The sequence below is a fragment of the Chiloscyllium plagiosum genome, unplaced genomic scaffold (genome assembly GCF_037043375.1).
Source record: "Chiloscyllium plagiosum isolate Xiang-an unplaced genomic scaffold, Cpla_swu_hap1 HiC_scaffold_1, whole genome shotgun sequence".
NCBI classification, from domain to species: Eukaryota; Metazoa; Chordata; class Chondrichthyes; order Orectolobiformes; family Hemiscylliidae; genus Chiloscyllium; species Chiloscyllium plagiosum.
The window spans coordinates 6,749,090-6,768,950 of record NW_028270139.1 but is presented as its reverse complement, the minus strand read 5'-3'; the positions used below and the strand labels follow the sequence as shown (position 1 = coordinate 6,768,950).

General features: G+C 40.8%; 1 protein-coding gene across 2 annotated transcripts in view; it reads right to left on the bottom strand.

The window, feature by feature from the left end:
• Nucleotides 1-5,440, bottom strand: part of nr3c2 (nuclear receptor subfamily 3, group C, member 2) — a 327,259-nt gene extending 321,819 nt beyond the window's left edge. Inside the window, exons 1-2 of one of the 2 annotated variants that reach the window (XM_043699476.2) lie at nt 4,873-5,440; nt 861-2,663 (exon numbers count right to left, since the gene is read on the bottom strand). In XM_043699476.2, the coding sequence (XP_043555411.1) occupies nt 861-2,644 (1,784 nt within the window). In that variant the 5' untranslated portion in view covers nt 2,645-2,663; nt 4,873-5,440. Of the gene's footprint in view, nt 1-860; nt 2,664-3,677; nt 4,037-4,872 lie in introns of those variants that run through there. The other variant, XM_043699456.2, reaches the window with a different exon arrangement.
• Between the last annotated feature and the right edge of the window lie 14,421 nt (nt 5,441-19,861).

Genomic DNA, 19,861 nt, shown 5'->3' with positions numbered 1-19,861 from the left:
ATCAACGGGCTCTTCTGACACATAAACAATGAAATAAATCCTAAGTAACTATGGGAATCAGAAGGCTGAGATTGAATTACATACTTCAGCGTATTTACCATTGGATACCTAAAAAGAACCTGAATAGTTTTTAAAATTGTTTTAGCTATGTTCCACTCATATGTTGCAACCATCCTCAAAACATTTAACAATTCATGCAGTCTGAAAACACACAAGAAGAAACTACAACTTGTTGCTACGTCTGACTGAATCTATAAGAAAATGCCTCACCTGAAGTTTTCGAAGTTCATTTGTTTTGCAACAAAGCATTTCAAGTTTTTATCATCATGTTACTGCCAAATTTTCAGTTTCTATATATTATTTCATACCATCTGATAACCATTTAAAAATTTATCCAATGCCATGCATATCATAAATGGAGATTTGTTCTACACAAGTCAAAATACCTCATTGCATAAAACCTTTCAAATTTATCAAAGCAAAATGTTGAGTCGCAAAAGATTCCATTTGCCTCAAGAAGATATAATAGTAGCTTAAAATATTCAAAACAGCTAATAATGCAAGAATGTAAAACTATTGGGGAAAATAGTTACATGCTATACTTTTCTAAGTGGAATTTCTAAATTATAATTTTCTAATACAGCAATTTTGCACAGGTATCGGCATATCCTGCCTAAACTGGCACATATCATCATCAAAAATACAAATGAGTTGCCTTAAGTAATAAAATAACATACATGGCATTTCCTGCATAACTGACTAATTAAAGGTATAAGCAACATGGCAGCATTATTTCCAGATTACAGATTAACACCAATTTGAACTAATTGAACAAAATACATTGAGATTCAAGAACTCACCGTGACATTTTCTCAGGAATGTATCCTTGCAGTAGGTAGCCATCATTTCTTCCCGGGGATATGGAACTCTGTGGTGTGACAGGGTGCGACTTCCAAGATCCAAGAACAGTGCATACAGGAGTAATTAAATTCAAAAGCTGATTTCGCTGTTCTCTCATAAAAGGGCAAGGCACAGAAATTGTGCCACTGGCTCCAATTCGGTAATGAAATGATTGTCCAGTTGAATTAACACCGATGATGGTGGATGGAACTGAACAATTGGCTTGGCAGTACCCTTCATCATTTGGCTCCTGTTTGATCACTGTTGTCAGGTTGGGTTGCAAAAATGTATCATGTTCATAACTAGAGTTAGAGGAGGATGTGGGGATCCCCAAAACCCCATAAAGGTCAAAGGTGTCTCCATAACCTGCCTTTGCATCAATCAATTGATGTGCAATTTCTGAACAGGGATTATCTGAAACTTGACTAGTATACATTGAGTTCAGACAAGTGGTTTCATTCATCTCGCATTTTAGAGGCATTGAGAACATTGAATTAGATAAGTCTGAACTCCCTCTACTTAGAAAACATGCCCCACCAAAATCACTGTCTACTTCAGTTTTCATAAACTGAGTAGGATTGACGTTGTTAATTGGTCCTGGGTCTAAGCATTCATCTTTTGTTTTTTCATCCTTAAATACTTTAATTTCCTCATGTTTTTGATTTCCTGCTCTTGGGTTCTGATTGGGATTGAGGATCATTCTTGGTTCAGCAGCAGGGCTAGAAGTAGAGTAGCGCAGATTATTTACAGCAGGGCTGGAGACAGAAGAGGCCATGCTGTTGTTGTTAGGGCTAGACAAAATGTTATTATTAGCAGATACAGAAAGAGGAGAAGCAAGATTACTAGGAGTAGAAAGAGGAGAGCTCATGTTATTGGGACTGGAAACTGAAGAATGCAGGTTACTGATATTGGCAGGACTGGAGATAGAAGAGCCCAAACTGTTCATATTACTAGGACTAGATATGCTGACACTATTTATCTTAATAGGACTGGAGATAGCACAATGAACATCACTTAGGCTAGTTGTAGAAGCACTTAAATTATTGATATTGTCAGGGCTAGAGATGGAAGATCCCAGATTGCTAACAGTATCAGGACTGGATAGAGCTAAGTAATTTATTTTAGCAGGACTAGGGACACAAGAGTTAATATTAGTAGGACTTGACACTGAAGACCCCAAATTATTAAAATTTACAGGGCTAGAGATGCATGAACCCTGACTGTTTCTTCCAGGGCTTGAGGAAGAGGAACATCGTCTCATCCCTCGCTGTAATACGATAGCATTAACCTTTTCCTCCTGAAGGTTCAGTTCATGTCCACCAATTTCTGTAATATTGCTAGACCTTCCCTCCATTTGATCAGGTTGCATATTGTAGTTAAACTCACCCCCCATTTCTTTTGCGGAATTCATATACAAACCCATAGACTCAGCAACAGTTTTTGAGAGTTCTTTAGCAGATCCTAGAGTGCATTTTGGATCTGAAGCAAAAAAACCAAGGTGCTGATCTTGGTGTTGCACTTGATAATGAGGCTGATGCTGAAGGACTGGAGAGACCTCCTGACTCCTTTCTCCATCACCATTCTTCACAACTGGAGGTATGCAACTAACATTGAGGACAGTCATTGTCTTATTGTCACAGGTATCATTCTGATCTCTTCCAACATTCAAGGTCGATTTGTTTAGACTCCACTGTCTTCCAATATTCATTACTTCAGGGTAGTCAATATATCCTTTGGTTTCCATTGCTGTTTCTTTAACACACCTACAACACAATTGAATTGTATTTTAAAAAGAATAGACTCTGTTCCATTTCAGGTAGAAAGCATATCTGTGCAAGAATAATAATTCATAAAATAAATTTACAATTTGTGTTAATCGACTGCAAACATATTAAGAAAATCCAAATTAAATGCATACTTATATCCTAATGTATTTAAGAATTAAACTTTGATCAATCGTTGCAGACAGTAAGCATTCTATATAACGTTGACTTTGAGGCAAGAGTGCGTAATTAACTCGGGACAATCTATCGAAAGTTGCCGTGTATGAGTTGCCTGTTAATGAAAGAGCTGTAAACGAATAATTGTGAGATTAATGAAGTGGCGTTCCTGATATTTAGAATGTTTTTAATGCAAATGAAAAAAAAATGCAGCTGGTGTACAACTTGGTGAAGCCAAATATTATTTTGCAATGTAGACGATGACAGAGGGAGAATATTTAAACACGAATACATGTGTACATCACTCCGACTCGAAACAGAATTATGAGGTTAATAGCAAAAGGTGATGTGCACCAAGACAAAACCACGAAAAACAAAAGCTTACTAAACACTATATTCTCAAATTATGCAACTTTACTTCCTTTTGCGGCTCAAAAGTTTGAATAACTCGGTGTAATGTTACATAAACACTCCTGTCCAACAGTACCCCGGAGGATTTTACGGCAGGGACCACTGTTTCCCCCCCCCTTTTCCTCGCAGAAGACCCAGTTAATCCCTGGGCTGGTTGACAGGTTTACACCAACTGAACCGTAGCACCAGGGCACTCTGCAAATCCACAGGCTTGTTCCTGCCGAACCGTCCGGATTTGCCCCAACTCTCCAGTCTACATTCTCAATCCCCTCGTCTCACTCGTGATTTTCGCCTCAGCCCCAACGTTTAACAGACGGCGGCTGCAGGCTTCAATTACGAGTCCGGTCTTCTTGTCAATAACGGAGCAAAAACGTTAATTAAACTGTCGGCGATGCCTTATTTTAAACACGGCTTTCGGCGACTCACCCCTGCCCGCAGACGGCTCGCTTTGACAGCTCTTTAGCTGCCTGCTGCAAGGCCATTCACATCAAAGCTAAAACACGGAGTCATGATGTTGCTCAAAATATACATGCAGTGTACACATTGTGAGCGAGTGAGTGAATTATTTTCAGCAGAAAAGGGGAGGGAATTATTCGGGGAGGGGCGCCCCTCTTTGGACCTGCTCGTTGACTGGAGAGAGGGGGGGGCGTCCCGCCCACCGGCGGCGCGCCGATTGGCCCACGGGCGCCCGCGCTCTCGCTCTCATTGGCCGGACGGACTGTCTTTTGTCATGTCATTCAGCCAGCCCGTACGAGTGGGGCGGGGTGTCGGGTCTGCCGCAAGTCGCGAGCTTGGGGCTTCGGAGGGAGCGCGAGAGCGAGTCTGAGCGCCGGTGAACTTTCCCCCCCTCCCCTCCGCTCCGGGCCGCAGCCAACCGTCCACTGGCCGCGCGCCCAACCGTCACCACCACCTCCCCCCAAACCTCCCGCCGTAACCTGACTGTGAGAGCGTGCCCGAGCCACCTGCAGACGCTCACTTCAATAAATATAACTGCTGCAACTGAAAATATATTAAATATATTGTCAGGAAGGAGGCGGGGAAGGGTGCGGGGAGAATATCTGGTAAGACTCCACCCGGCTGACGCAATGTTAAAAAGAAAACGCGACGATTATCCTTTGGTTGGTGGAAGGTTTTGGTTTATTTATATATAAAACGCTTACTTTAAGTGAAAACCACCATTTTCGTGCAAAGCTTTTTCGACACCAGAGTGGTATCTGCATTCTTTCTATGAAGAAAGCGGTTTTCAGAATCTGTTCTCTTTCCCCCCCCCCCCCCCCCCTTTCATTTTTGTTTTGGTCCTTAAATCGTCACGGGAGAAAAGTTGAAGTTGGGAGGGTTTTTTTTTAATGAAACGAAAGCCGAGCTAATGGTGTCGGGAGAGAGGCGATGCGCGTTTAAATTCTGTTTCTCCAGGGAAAGGTCAATCTGCGCAACGCCTCACTGACGGGCTGACTTTCCGAAGGTTTTATTTTTAAACGGTCGCGGACAGATCATCAAGGGTTTGTCAGCCGCACTCGAGTTAACGAACCGCGAAACCGCTGCTATTCTGGCTTAATGCCTATTTAAAAAAAAAAATAAATGTATGTAGTAGATACGCAGAAACATTAAATATTGCACAAACCTTCACATCCAACTCATTGCGATATGAGGTCGGAGGAGAGTATAGCAAAAAAGATCAAATATCCTCGAGGTGCAACACTTTTATTTTTTTTGTTAATAAAAAAAACAAGAAAGACTACAGTACAGAGCAAGTCACTTCGATCCACGCAGTTGACGGGTTCGGTTCCCGAACGAGCTGGTTTACGTGTCCTCTGAATTGATTTCCCTCTCGGCAATCAAAGCGTCCGAGTTCGCGAAACACGGAGTCGTCAAAGAGGGGAAAGTTTCTGTCCATTGCACATTTGCCTCGAGTCCTTCCCTTTTCTTTTTCTCCCTCCCCTCTCCTCTCTGTGTTCTATTGCAATGCTGGGCGGTGAGGCGCTCGGACGTTGCCACTCTCACATTGCAAAGGCTCTGCTGCTGCCGCTGCTGCTGGTGTTTCTGCTGCCGTCCTGACGTCAGGCTATTTGTATTGACACTGCACTGGGCTCACTTCAAGGGGGAAACCGCTACACTGAGGAACCAGTGGGAACGTTACCATTGCAAAACCCACCCGGATCTTCTCCCTTTCTTTCACAAAACATTGTACGCAAATTTAAAATACGATATCTAGGCCACAAGTAAAGTATTAAATCGTCAACCCCCCCCCCCCCCCCCCTTTACGTTTCACTGATATCTTCCTATGGTTGTTCTTCACATTTCTGCTTCTATACTTCTACTCTTACAACGTTATTGCGTCTGATCCCCCCTCTTTTTGGATGGAAAGTAGAGAGTGATGTGACAGGCAAAGGTGGTCTCCAACTCTATCACTAGCTGATCCAGTGACTCACTGCCTCTTACTATGACTGATAGAATCTCTCTCTTGGTAAAGACACATGCGAAGTACTCATATAGAACCTCAAACATACCTTCTGCGTCCATGTGTAATTCCCCTTTTTGGTTCTTAGTTGCAACCTTTCTTTACTATCCTTTTACAATTGTTGTGCCCATTGAAGATGTTTGCTTTGCCATATTTTAGCTGCTGCTCTTTTTTCATGTTCTGTCCACTTCTGTCATTACTTTTTAACTTCCCCTCTGAACGTTTGATACTCATATTGATTTTCACTTGTCAACCAGAAACATCATCCAGAAACTTTCTATGCTTCAGATTACTCCATTTTTTGTCAAGAAAGAACCTCCAAATTTGTTTCTCTTCCCTTTCTTTTGTTTAAAGACAGCAATTATTTCATTACAGTCCGGCCCTGCAGTCTTTAAATTCAATTTAGCTGGGCTAACTTCATTCTCAGCTGAAAACGTGTTGCTGGAAAAGTGCAGCAGGTCAGACAGCATCCAAGGAGCAGGAGAATCGACATTTTGGGCATGAGCCCTTGTTCAGGAATGAGGAAAGTGTGCCAAGCAGGCTAAGATAAAAGGTAGAGAGGAGGGTCTTGAGGGAGGGGCATTGGAAATGCGATAGGTGGAAGGAGGTTAAGGTGAGGGTGATAGGCCGGGGTGGGGGCGGAGAGGTCAGGAAGAAGATTGCAGGTTAGGAAGGTGGTGCTGAGTTCGAGAGTTGGGACTGAGACAAGGTGGGGGGAGGGGAAATGAGGAAACTGGAGAAATCTGAGTTCATCCCTTGTGGTTGGAGGGTTCCTAGACAGAAGATGAGGCGCTCTCCTCTTATTTTCTCTTACTTTGACTCTATCGAATGGCATTCTATTACTGACTTTAGTGTGCACTGTCTCTTTCAGTCCTTTGTGTATCTTGCTTTTCCTTTCCATTGTTATATCCTTCAGAACCAGTCCCAACATCCCAAAACTTTATCCACCAATTCGCCAATGTATTCATCTGTTCTACTCTTCTATTTTTATACTTACTAGCTCATGGATTAGGAAGTAATCCAGATCAGTATCTTTGAGATACTGCTTGTTAGCCTTTTTTTCCCAGCTCCCAAAAGCTGCTTGCCTTTTCCTTCTTTCCATTTGTGGTATTGGTACTGACGTGGACCACTGCTGGAAAAATGTAATAATTATTTTTCAATTAGCAATTCTCTTTCTTTCTGACGCCCAAGATACTGAAGTTTATAGGACAATAAATAAAACACTATTCCAGATGTACAATCAAAACACTTCATTTTATTCTACCTCATTCGCAGCTATTATTTCACAAAAACAAATGCTTTGTATAACGTTTGTCACAATAAAAGTTTTGTATTGCATCTCAGTGTTTTCAAAATAATTTGAAGAGAAGCTACTGAGTCCTAGAAGTTAAGGACCTCTTTCATATTCCTAATGAAAGCTAACCAAATAGTACTGAATGATGCATTAATGAAAATTAGCTACTTTTCACAATTCAAATTCAACTCAGAGTCACAACTCCCAGCAAAGCTTTGAGAATAGAGTGCAGGTTCATAGCTCCTTGAAAGTGGAGTTGCAGGTAGATAGGATAGTGAAGAAGGCGTTTGGTATGCTTTCCTTTATTGGTCAGAGTATTGAGTACAGGAGTTGGGAGGTCATGTTGCGGCTGTACAGGACATTGGTTAGGCCACTGTTGGAATATTGTGTGCAATTCTGGTCTCCATCCTATTGGAAAGATGTTGTGAAACTTGAAAGGGTTCAGAAAAGATTTACAAGGATGTTGCCAGGGTTGGAGGATTTGAGCTATAGGAAGAGGCTGAAAAGGCTGGGGCTGTTTTCCGTGGAGCATTGGAGGCTGAGGGGTGACCTTATAGAGGTTTACAAAATTATGAGGGACATGGATAGGGTAAATAGGCAAAGTCTTTTACCTGGGGTCGGGGAGTCCAGAACTAGAGGGGATAGGTTTAGGGTGGGAGGGGAAAGATATAAAAGAGACCTAAGGGGCAACTTTTTCACGCAAAGGGTGGTAGTAGTATGGAATGAGCTGCCAGAGGAAGTGGTGGAAGCTGGTAGAATTGCAACATTTAAGAGGCATTTGGATGGATATATGAATAGGAAGGGTTTGGAGGGATATGGGCCGGATGCTGGCAGGTGGGACTAGATTGGGTTGGGATATCTAGTCGGCATGGACGGGTTGGACCGAAGGGTCTGTTTCCATGCAGTACATCTCTATGACTCTAAATTTTGAGGCCTTCAAATACACATTTCATTAAGACACTTAAAGTCAGTGAATATAACTCAGTAGAAAAATTTAATATTACAGTGAAATATATTACTTTTAAGTTTTATGATTTGGAGATGCTGGTGTTGGACTGGGGTGTACAAAGTTATACAAAGTTAAAAACTACGCAACACCAGGTTATAGTCCAATAGGTTTATTTGGAAGCGCTGGCTTTCGGAGTGCTGTTCCTTCATCAGGTCGTTGTGGCATATAAGATCGTAAGACACAGAAATTATAGCAAAAGTTTACAATGTGATGTAACTGAAATTATATGTATAAAAAAGACCTGAATTGTTTGCTAAGTCTCTCATCTTTTAGAGTGTACCTGTTGGTTTCAGTTCTTTCATATGCAAATTGCAGAACTTTTTTAAATTTGCATTCTCAAGTGAACTTTAGCAATTGGTCAAAATCAACTTTAACAATTGGTGTCAAGTCGACCCAGATAATGCATTTAAGTGTGAGGTGCCCTGTGTGAGAATGTCTGTGCCACAATGTTCAGACTGATTCTAATCTAAAAAATGGATATACAGAATCTTACATGGATTCATACAGTTTTTGAGCAAAACAAACTAATTCTGCAAGTACAAATTCAACCCACAAGCTTATGTGGGTGTGTGTGGTGGGGTTATGAGTGTTTGTGAGAGTGTGTGTATGTGTGAGTGTGAGTGTAAAGGAGTATAAGTCTGTGAGAGGATGCATGTGAGTGTGGGATTGTATGTGTGAGCGTATGAGAGAAACCTCGTGTATGAGAGAGGGTCTGCGTGAGTGTATGGGTCAGTAGTTGTGTGTGTGTGGTGCAGTGGGGTCACCCGTAGTGTGACATGAACCCAAGGTCCTGGTTAAGGCCATTGCCATTGGTACCGAACTTGGCTATAAGCCTCTGCTCGGCCACTTTGCGTTGTTGCCTGTCCCGAAGTCTGCCTTGGAGGACGGTCACCCAAAGGTCCGAGGTCGAATGTCTCAGACAGCTGAAGAGTTCTCCGACTGGGAGGGAACACTACTGTCTGTTGATTGTTGTGCAGTGTCCATTCATCCGTTGCCGTAGCCTCTGCTCGGTCTCGCCAATGTAACATGCCTCAGGGCATCCTTGCCTGCAACGTATGAGATAGACAACGTTGGCTGAGTGGCATGAGTACCTGCCACATACATGGTGGGAGGTGTCCCCACGCGTAATGGTGGTATCTGTGCTGACATTCTGACACATCTTGCAGCATCTACGGTAACTTTAAAAATGTTCTGTGATTTACATATGAAAAACTGAAGCCAACATGTTCATCCTAAAAGATGAGAGAATTGACAAACAATCCAGGTCTTTTTCAATATATAATTTCAGTTACATCACAGTGTAAACTTTTGTTATAAATTCTGTGTCTTATGATCTTACACTCCACAACCACTATGAAGGAGCAGCGGTCCAAAAGCTGGTGCTTCCAAATAAACCTGTTGGACTATAACCTGGTTTTGTGTAATTTTTAACTTTTAATTGTTAACTCTCATTTGGACAGTTTAATTCAAGAAGAACGAACCAAAGAAAGAATCATTTTGAGCGATTTGTGGAAAGTCAGTGGTCACATTGTGCATTCAAAGGATGATATATCACCAATATGAAATATTAGCTATTTTGATTTATACAAGGTGACATCTTAAAAATTTAAGGTCCAACACAGCATCGCCTACAGGATTTACAGATACTGCAGGTTCTTGTAACAAGGCTTTAATTACACGACACATATAACAAATTTTAGCCTGATAGATGTAAATATGTAAGTGTCACGACTTACTCTCACAGCAGTTTATACTCTGTTTTATCCGACCCAACTATGCACATCGGTCAAAGTTCTCTTACACAAAAACAAATGGTTGGAGAAACTCAGCAGGCCTGGCAGCACTGTGTGGAGAGAATACAGGTTTAATGTTTCAAGTCCAGTGACCCTTCTTCAGAAAGTTCTCTTTCTTTAGTTTCTACACTAAAATCCTGATGAGTTGAGTCCTAGGGAATCTCCCACAAATTTATGATAGTCAAGAATGCACTATTGTCACATGAATGCATCTGCATGTGACCTGATTTGCCTCCAAGACAATTTTGGAGCCAATTATCTGTCACTGCTGTCATAACCAGAGCACCCTAACTGCTTACCACATGGAAAATTATGCCTTGCCTTATTTTGAATTGACAGTGCAGATGAACTCCTTGTTCCGAGCCTATTTTTCAGGATGATTCTTCTTTCATTTAGGATTGGAATGGGTAGGAATCTTCTCTGCTTGGACAACTTTAAACTTACTCAACATCAAGGCAGACAATCAGAGAGAGAGAGAGACCACCTGTCGAACTGTTCCAAATTGTTTGCCTTATGTTTCAAAATGGTATATAAACTAAATAGTGGAATTCCCCCACTCCTTTTGATGTCTGTTTTTCACTTTGCACTTCAGTTTTCTGCTTGTTGTATCAAATTCACCATCATCTAATTAACCAGATTTTTAACTTTGTCACAGATTTAGCCGTACTTGCAGGTGTTTTACATTCTATCTCAGGGAGATCTCATATGAAGAATTGTCCAGTGCTCCAGGATTTTGCACTTGTGCATAACCTAACTCAGCTTTGATTGCCTGACATAGTCATCTGACAAGCTTAGACAAGATCGGCAATCCTAGAATTATCAGTTTGGAATTTCAGCTTATCGCAGGTATCATTCTATTAGATTTGCTATTTGGCCAGCCGAAATGTCAGATGAATTTACCACAACCAGAATTTTATGTCTTCGGTTTGTCTCATCATAATTTTGCTTTATAGGTGTTTTACCCTCAACCTTAAATGAGCATCTCTAACTGCACAAGCCTTCATTCAATCATTTCCATTTTATGCCCAACTATTCTTAGGTAATTAATATGAGTGGAAAATGAAGGAAAAAAGCAGGCTTTTTCTTTTAAATTGGTGGGTTCTCCAACCTGTCCATTTTCAGATACTTATTGAGCCTTTTTAGAAATTCAGGAGTAATTCCCCTATTGAGTTTTCTTTTTTATGAGCATGCATAGCAATCGAGATAGATAGTAACAGATGGCTGGAACCTACAACTCTCATGTTTTGTCAAATGGTGACATCACATTATTCTCCTGTCATGTGGAATATTATAATTCTATTTTACCAGGTTGATCCAATGATTGATAATGTTGCAACTATATTTATAAGTTATATAATTGTGACCAATGTCAAATTAAAATATCATGAGAATGCCAATCAAAGTTTCTGCAGTGCTTCCTATAAAATGTTTCCAGTGGATGGTTTGAAAATTTTCCAGTAAGCTTGTTACTACTTCTCTCCATTTCCCATGTGGTGCAAAATCTGATGCTTTAACTTTTAAAATGTAGTATTCACCTGGCTATGTAAAACAAAAATATTGGAATCAAGTAACATTTATGAAAAATATGGCTAACATTTGATTTAAAATTTTAAGCACCACTTTTGTATTGTATACTATCATGGTTTACCTATCTTCAATTTTACAATAATACAGAAACAGAGGTATCACGTCATTAACATTGAAATTTTATAACGGAACAAATAATCATAGTCAAAAAAAATTATACAAATGTCTTTCCATCAAAAGACAGTTCTACATACTTGTATCACTTTAGTTCTTGTCATAAGACTGACATAGTTTGTTGATGTCCTTGAAAAATTTGAAGTTATGAACTCCCTTGAATGATAATGAATGCCTCAGACAATAAAGTATTCAGATATCTGAATGCTTTTAAACAACCTCTGCCTTTTAGTTCAGTTTTATTCATTTATCTGGTGATGTGTTCCAGATCAACAATCTCAAAGTAGAAAGTGCAATTGTGTATTTGGAAATCAAGTTAACTACAGTTTTTGAAATATTTCATTTCCTTAATGCAGTATCAGTTCTGATCCAAAGGCAATGAAGTATTTTCTTCTAGTCCCACCAAGAATGTACATTCAGTGTTTCATTTTCCATCTGTTTCCTGGTACCAGAGATCCTGTCAGCCAAGAACAGAGAGACTTGTATATAGAAAACAATCTGCTGTATTGGATGTAAGGCTTCTTGTGTTAACCTCAGCACCAAAGTCTGTCAAGAGTTAAGTCCAAAGATTGCAAATAAGTTGCAGCATAGAGGCCATGACATTCATAAACTGAAAACAGTTGGGGTAATCACAATGTACAATTAATCCATCACTGTTACTTCCAATGCAGGCAGCAAGCAAGTTTTGTGCTGCTTTCTTATTTCCATGATTGCAGTATGTAGCCAATGATAATTATACTGTTGAGTGGCAGCATTGAGTGGCATGCCTTAGCTTGGTACACAAAGTTAAAGTTTGAGTTCAAGACAGCCTGCCATCTTGCATCTCTGATGACAGTTTATAATTTGAAACATTGACTCTGTTTCTCTCTCCACAAACTGAACTGCTGAGTATTTCTGTTTTTCTATCATGAAGGGGTGGTGTATTTGGCTAGAGAAAATACTGCAATGACTGGGGAAGAATTTCTCCATGCCCAGTCTTTCCCCTCCTGTCCACCTTACACACAACTGTCACAGATGCTGGGAGACATCGTCTCCCCTGTTGCATGTAACTTTAGGGAGTATTTTAGAAGGAACACATGCAAATGTTGTGACACCTTGCATGAATAGCCTGCAGACAGATCAGGAAGAGAGGGTAGCACAGCTACCATATCACAAGTGGAGACATATTCATGTGTGTTCTACTGCGGTGGGCTCAAATGGAAACTTGTGTGAGGCAGCATACATAAAATGGCTGATAGATATGCACATAAACGTCTTTAGTGCATTGACATATCTGCTTGTAGTTATTATTAGTGATTGTGGAGAAGACTGGCATGCAATATTTGCGGAGCTTGAACTCCATCCTTTCCAGTGTGGAAGTAGTGACTAATTCTAATATTGTACTTGTGAACTCCATGACGCAATAGTTGGTGGTCAATTTCTCAGCCTTCATTGCAGCCCAAGCAGAAGCTACTAAATACTGCAGAAGAAGCTCAGAGTGCAATTCTGCAGGCTCAGTTTATTGCCATGAATGCTCACACTACTGCCAACATGACTACTGGGTATTCAAAGGAGCTTCAGGGTGTCCCAGCCGACTAGCAATGTGTTTAGCAACCTTTTGCTAAGGTGCCTTGTTGGGATGTGGCAAGGTGCTATGAATTAGGATCCAGTCATCCTCTTTCAACTAGATCGCATTCATAGAGTCATAGAGATGTACAGCATGGAAACAGACTTTTCGATCCAACCCGTCAGTGCCGACCAGATATCCCAACCCAATCTAGTCCCACCTGCCAGAACCCGGCCCATATCCCTCCAAACCCTTCCTATTCATATACCCATCCAAATGTCTTTTAAATGTTGCAATTGTACCAGCTTCCACCATTTCCTCTGGCAGCTCATTCCATACATGTACCACACTCTGTGTGAAAACGATGTCCCTTAGGTCTCTTCTATATCTTTCCCCTCTCACCCTAAACCTCTCACCCTGAAGCACCTTTGCTCTCTAATTCTGGACTCCCCGACCCCAGGGAAAATACTTTGTCTATTTATCCTATCCATGCCCCTCATAATTTTGTAAACCTCTATAAGGTCACCCCTCAGCCTCCAACGCTCCACGGAAAACAGCCCCAGCCTGTTCAACCTCTCCCTATAGCTCAAATCCTCCAACCCTGGCAACATCCTTGTAAATCTTTTTTGAACCCTTCCAAGTTACACAACATCTTTTTGATATAAAGGAGACCAGAATTGCAGGCAATATTCTAAAAGTGGCCTAACCAATGACCTGTACAGCCACAACATGACCCCCCAACTCCTGTACTAATACTCTGACCAATAAAGGAAAGCATACCAAATGCCTTCTTCACTTTCCTATCTACCTGCGACTCCACTTTCAAGGAGCTATGAACCTGCACTCCATGGTCTCTTTGTTCAGAAACACTCCCTAGGACCTTACCATTAAGTGTATAAGTCCTGCTAAGATTTGTTTTCCCAAAATGCAGCACCTCGGATTTATCTGAATTAAACTCCATCTGCTACTTCTCAGCCCATTGGCCCACCTGATCAAGACCCTGTTGTAATCTTAGGTAACCTTCTTCTCTGTCCACTACACCTCCAAATTTGGTGTCATCTGCAAACTTACTAACCGTACCTCTTATGCTCACATCCAAATCATTTATATAAATGACAAAATGTAGAGGACCCAGCACTGATCCTTGTGGCACTCCATTGGTCACTCACCTCCAGTCTGAGAAACAACCCTCCACTACCACCCTTTGTCTTCTACCTTTGAGCCAGTTCTGTATCCACATGGCTAGTTCTCCCTGTATTCCGTCAGATCCAACCTTGCTAACCAGTCTCCCATGGGGAACCTTGTCAAACGCCTTACTGAAGTCCATATAGATCGCACCTACCGCTCTGCCCTCACCAATGCTCTTTGTTACTTATTCAAAAAACTCAAATCAAGTTTGTGAGACATGATTACCCACGCACAAAGCCATGTTGATTGTCCCTAATCAGTTCTTGCCTTTCCAAATACATGTACATTCTGTCCCTCAGGATTCCCTCCAACAACTTGCCAACCACCGACGTCAGGCTAACTGGTCTATAGTTCTCTGGCTTGTCCTTACCATCCTTCTTAAACAGTAGCACCACGTTAGCCAACCTCCAGTCTTCCAGCGCCTCACCTGTGACTATTTATGATACAAATATCTCAGCAAGAGGCCCAGCAATCACTTTTATGGACATTTTTCAAGGTGTCACCATCTATTTCCCTACATTCTATATCTTCCATATCCTTTTCCACGGTAAATACTGATGCAAAAACTTGTTTAGTATCTCCCCCACTTTCTGTGGCTCCACACAAAGGCTACCTTGCTGATCTTTGAGGGGCCCTATTCTCTCCCTAGTTATCCTTTTGTTCTTAATATATTCGTAAAACCCTTTTGATTCTCTTTAATTCAATTTACCAAAGCTATCTCATGTCCCCTTTTTGCCCTCCTGATCTCCCTCTTAAGTATACTCCTACTGCCTTTATATTCTTCTAAGGATTCACTCGATCTATCCTGTCTATGCCTTACATTTGCTTCCTTCTTTTTCTTAACCAAAGCCTCAATTTCTTTAGTCATCCAGCATTCCCTATACCTATCAGCCTTTCCTTTCACCCTGACAGGAATATTCTTTCTCTGGATTCTTGTTATCTCATTTCTGAAGGCTTCCCATTTTCCAGCTGTCCCTTTACCTGCGAACATCTGCCCCCAATCAGCTTTTGAAAGTTCTTGCCTAATACCGTCAAAATTGGCCTTTCTCCAGTTTAGAACTTCAACTTTTAAATCTGGTCTATCCTTTTCCACCGCTATTTTAAATCTAATAGAATTATGGTCACTGGCCCCAAAGTGCTCCCCCACTGACACCTCAGTCACCTGCCCTGCCTTATTTCCCAAGAGTAGATCAAGTTTTGCACCTTCTCTAGTAGGTACAGCCACATACTGAATCAGAAAATCTTCTTGTACACACTTAACAAATTCCTTTCCATCTAAACCCTTAACACTATGGCAGTCCCAGTCTATTATCGAAAAGTTAAATTCCCTTACCATAACCACTCTATTATACTTACAGATTGCTGAGATCACCTTGCAAGTTTGTTTCTCAATTTCTCTCTGACTGTTAGGGGGATCTATAATACAATCCAAATATGGTGATTATCCCTTTCTAATTTTTCAGTTCCACCCAAATAACTTCCCTGGATGTATGTCCGAAATATCCTCCTTCAGTACAGCTGTAATGCTATCCCTTACCAAAAATGCCGCTCCCCCTTCTCTTTTGCCTCCCTTTCTATCCTTCCTGTAGCATTTGTATCCTGAAACAGTAAGCTGTCAGTCCTGTCCATCCGTGAGCCATGTTTCTGTAATTGCTATGATATCCCAGTCCCATGTTCCTAACCATGCCCTGAGTTCATCTGCCTTCCCTGTTAGGCCCCTTGCATTGAAATAAATGCAGTTTAATTTATTAGTCCTACCTTGTCCCTGCCTGCCCTGACTGTTTGACTCACTTCTGTTCTCATCTGTACCAATCTCAGATTGATCTCTTTCCTCAGCGCAGTGAACATAATAAGAAAATATGAAGCTGTTGAACCAGTGGAAGTCACGTATTTGGAATTTCATTAACATCAGATGAAGTGACACACAAGAGGTAATCAAACAAAGCGAAGTATCCTGAGAACAAAAGTAATAAATAGCCTGCTTGAAAGATTGGTTGATGGTCAGAAAACAGATAGAAGGAGAAATGGGTCATTTTTGGGTGGCAGGCTATAACCAGTGGGATATCTTGGACCTGAGCTACTTACAGGCTATTTTAATTACTTAGGTGAAATGATTGAGTGTAACTTATAGAAATTTTCTGACCATACTGAGTGATAAAGATGATCCAAAGAGGTTGCAGAAGGGTAAAAACATATTAGTTGAGTAGGCAAGAACATGACTGGTGGATAACACTGTAGCGAAGTGTGAAGTTGTCTACTTTGGTCATAAGAATGAAAAAGTAGTATGTTTTTTTGTATAGTGGGAGACTGGGAAATTCTGCATTTGATTCTTGTACATAAATCACAGGAAGTTAATGTACAGGTACTACAGACAAATAGGTAAGTAACTGGTAAGTTAGGAATTAAAGTAGGAAATGCTCAAAAAACTTAGCAGATCTGGCAGCATCTATGGAGAAAGAAACAGTTAATGTTTTATGTCTCATATAACTCTACTTCTGAACCTGGTGAGTTTATCCAAAATTTTCTATTTTTATTTAATATTTTCAGCATCCATAGTATTTTGCTTTTAAGTGCTACATTATCTTGTATTACAAAGGGATTGGAATAAAAGAGTAAAGAAGTTTTATGACAATTAGCCTCGGTGTTGATGATGCAACATCCAGAGTATTATGCACAATTTTGTTTTCTTATCTCAGGAGTAATGTACCTTCACCTTAGAAGGGGGCTAATGAAGATTCATAAGAATGGTTTCTGGGATGAGAAGATTGTCCTATGCTTAAACTAAGCCGATAATCTCTGGGAATTGGAATGAGAGATTACCTAAATGAAATATACTCTGTCAAACCTCTTAAGAATTTTATATATGTTGAAAAAAATATTTCTCGGGTGGGAAATCTAGAACATGAGGTCCCAGTCCCAGGATAAGGGACAAGCCAACTAGGAGTAAGATTAAGATAAATTTCTTCAGTTCAAAGGTTGTGAATCTTTGGAGGACTCTACCCCAGAGATGTGTCGTTGCTCAGCTGTTGAGTATATTCAAGATAAAAATCAATGGACTTTTGAGTACTAAGGAAATAGAGAGATCTGGAGATAATGTGGGAAGGTGAAATTGAAGTAGAAAATCATCTGTTATCTTACTGAATGGTGGCGCAAGCTTGAAGGGCAATCTGACCTACTCATGCTCCTGTGTTAAGACCTCTCACTCTCATTCAAAATGCAGTTTCACCATTTCCTTGTTCCTTGCCAGTTGTGGAAATACAATTTTATTGAAGCTAGCTAGCCTTTGCACTATCTACTTTTCACATGGTTCATGCATCACTTCACATCTACTTACCAGCTCAACATTCTCCCATCCTGATTGCTTCTTCTGCTTCCTCTCAACATGTGAACATCCACATGTATATTCTTCTTTCTGGGAGACACTGATTAACTCATCTCTTTGTTTTGGACAATGTAAAGGGTCCTGACCAGGAATCAACAACTTGTATTGCTCTATTAAACCTGAAACACCATAGCATCACAAATCCATGGCCCTATCAGACCTATGGGGTCTGACGCAGGGGGCTTCTCTGAACTAACAGGGTCTCTGACTATTACTTGCATTCTTTCATGTACCTCAGAAAAAAAACATATGTAGCCTGACAACAGAACACTGAATTATTATGGCTACCATTTGCTATTATCCATCCGCCCATTCATTTCACAGGATCTTCTTCATTACCCACAACCTGTAGAATTTTGTTTTTATTCATTGGATGTGGGCATCACTGGCTAGGCCAGCATTCATTGCTCGTCCCTAATTGTCTGTTGAGATCCAAGCATGTGGCTGTGGGTCTAGAGTCACATGTAAGCCAAACGAGATAATGCTGGCAGGTACCTTCCCTAAAAGACATTAGTGTACTAGATGATTTTTTTCTGATAATCGACAATGGTTTTATGGTCATTATTATATTCTTAATTCCAGATATATTTTATTGAACTCAAATTCCTCTATCTGCCATAGCAGAATTTGAACCTAGGTGCCCAGAACTTTATTCAGTCTCTGGATTAATAGTCCAGCAATAATACCACTAGGCTATCGCCTCCACACAGACTACTTTGTCTCAGATCAAAGGAAACAAATCTTTCTTTAGAGGTTCAAGAACTCTCAAGTACGTAGTATGACAGTCTGTCTAGGGTAAAGGCTGAGTTTGAGAAGTTTGCAGTTCGTGATGCATCTAGTAGTGGTGAGCAGTAGTGGGTGCAAACAGAAGGAAAGATACATGAAACAGCTCACAGGGGAGATTTGAGTTCAACTAAGGTTTCAGAAATTCAGGAGCAATGAAAAGAAAATTGTTTGCCATGAAGCAGTTATGTTGGATATTGGACAACCTACCAAGATTTTTCAGCACAATGGCAGAAAACATTGTGGACTCTATTTCCACTTGCTTTGTGGCATTAGGACAATTCTGCAGTCCACATTGCAAACTGTGGCCACAATCATGAACACATAGGACTGATACAGCTAATAATAGGGTCCTGGAGAGTGCTGTCGAACAGAGATCTAGGGCTGCAGGTCCATAATTCCTTGAAAGTGGTGTCACCGGTAGACAGGGTGGTGAAGAAGGCATTCAGCACAATTACCTTCATCAGTCAGAGCATTGAGTACAGGAGTTGGGACATCATGTTACATCTGTACAAGACATTGGTAAGGCCACATTTGGTGTACTGCATACAATTCTGATCACCCTCCCATTGTAAGGACATTATTAAATTGGAAAGGGTGCAAAAAAGATTTACAAGGCTGTTACCAAGACTGGAGAGTTTGCGTTGTAAGGAGAGGCTGGATAGGCTGGAACATCTTGCTCTGGAGCATAGGAAGCTGAGGTGTGACCTTGTAGAGGTCTATAACATCATGAGAAACTTAGATAACTTTAATTGCCAAGATCTTTTCCCCGGGGTAGGGGAGTTCAAAATTAGAACACATAGGTTTAAGGTGAAAGGGGAGATATTTAAAAGGGGCAACATTTTCATGCAGAGCGTGGTGCGTATATGGAACAAGCTGCTAGAGGAAGTGGTAGAGGCGGATACAGTTAAAATAGTTAAAAGGTATTTGGACAAGTACATGGATTGGAAAGGCTAAGGGGATATGGGCCAAACACGGACAAATGGGACTGGTTCAGTTTAGAAAACCATGGATAAGTTTGGCCGAAGGGCCTGTTTCCATGCATTATGACTTTATAACTCTATGACATGAAATCAGGCTCTTAAAACAAGAATATATTTAAAACTAATGAAAACAAAAAAGTACTAGAGAAAATCAACAGGTCTGGCAGCTGCTGTGAGTCATATCAGACTCAAAGGTTAACTGTTTCTCTCTCCACTGATGCTGCCTACCCTGCTGAGTTTCTCCAGCACTTCCTATTTTTATTTCAGATTTCCAATGGTATTTTAATTTTAATGTAATTCACAGTCCTTCTACGTTTAATTGTTGCATTACTGTAGCCAGATAGGGGCTTGGAAGACATCATTCATCTTCTGCAGTGTTATTCTCCCATTGGCAAGTGCAAGTGCTAAATTCAAAGTTTGTAGGGTGGACAGCAAAATGAGTTGCACATCTTGGCCTCCACATATATCAGCAC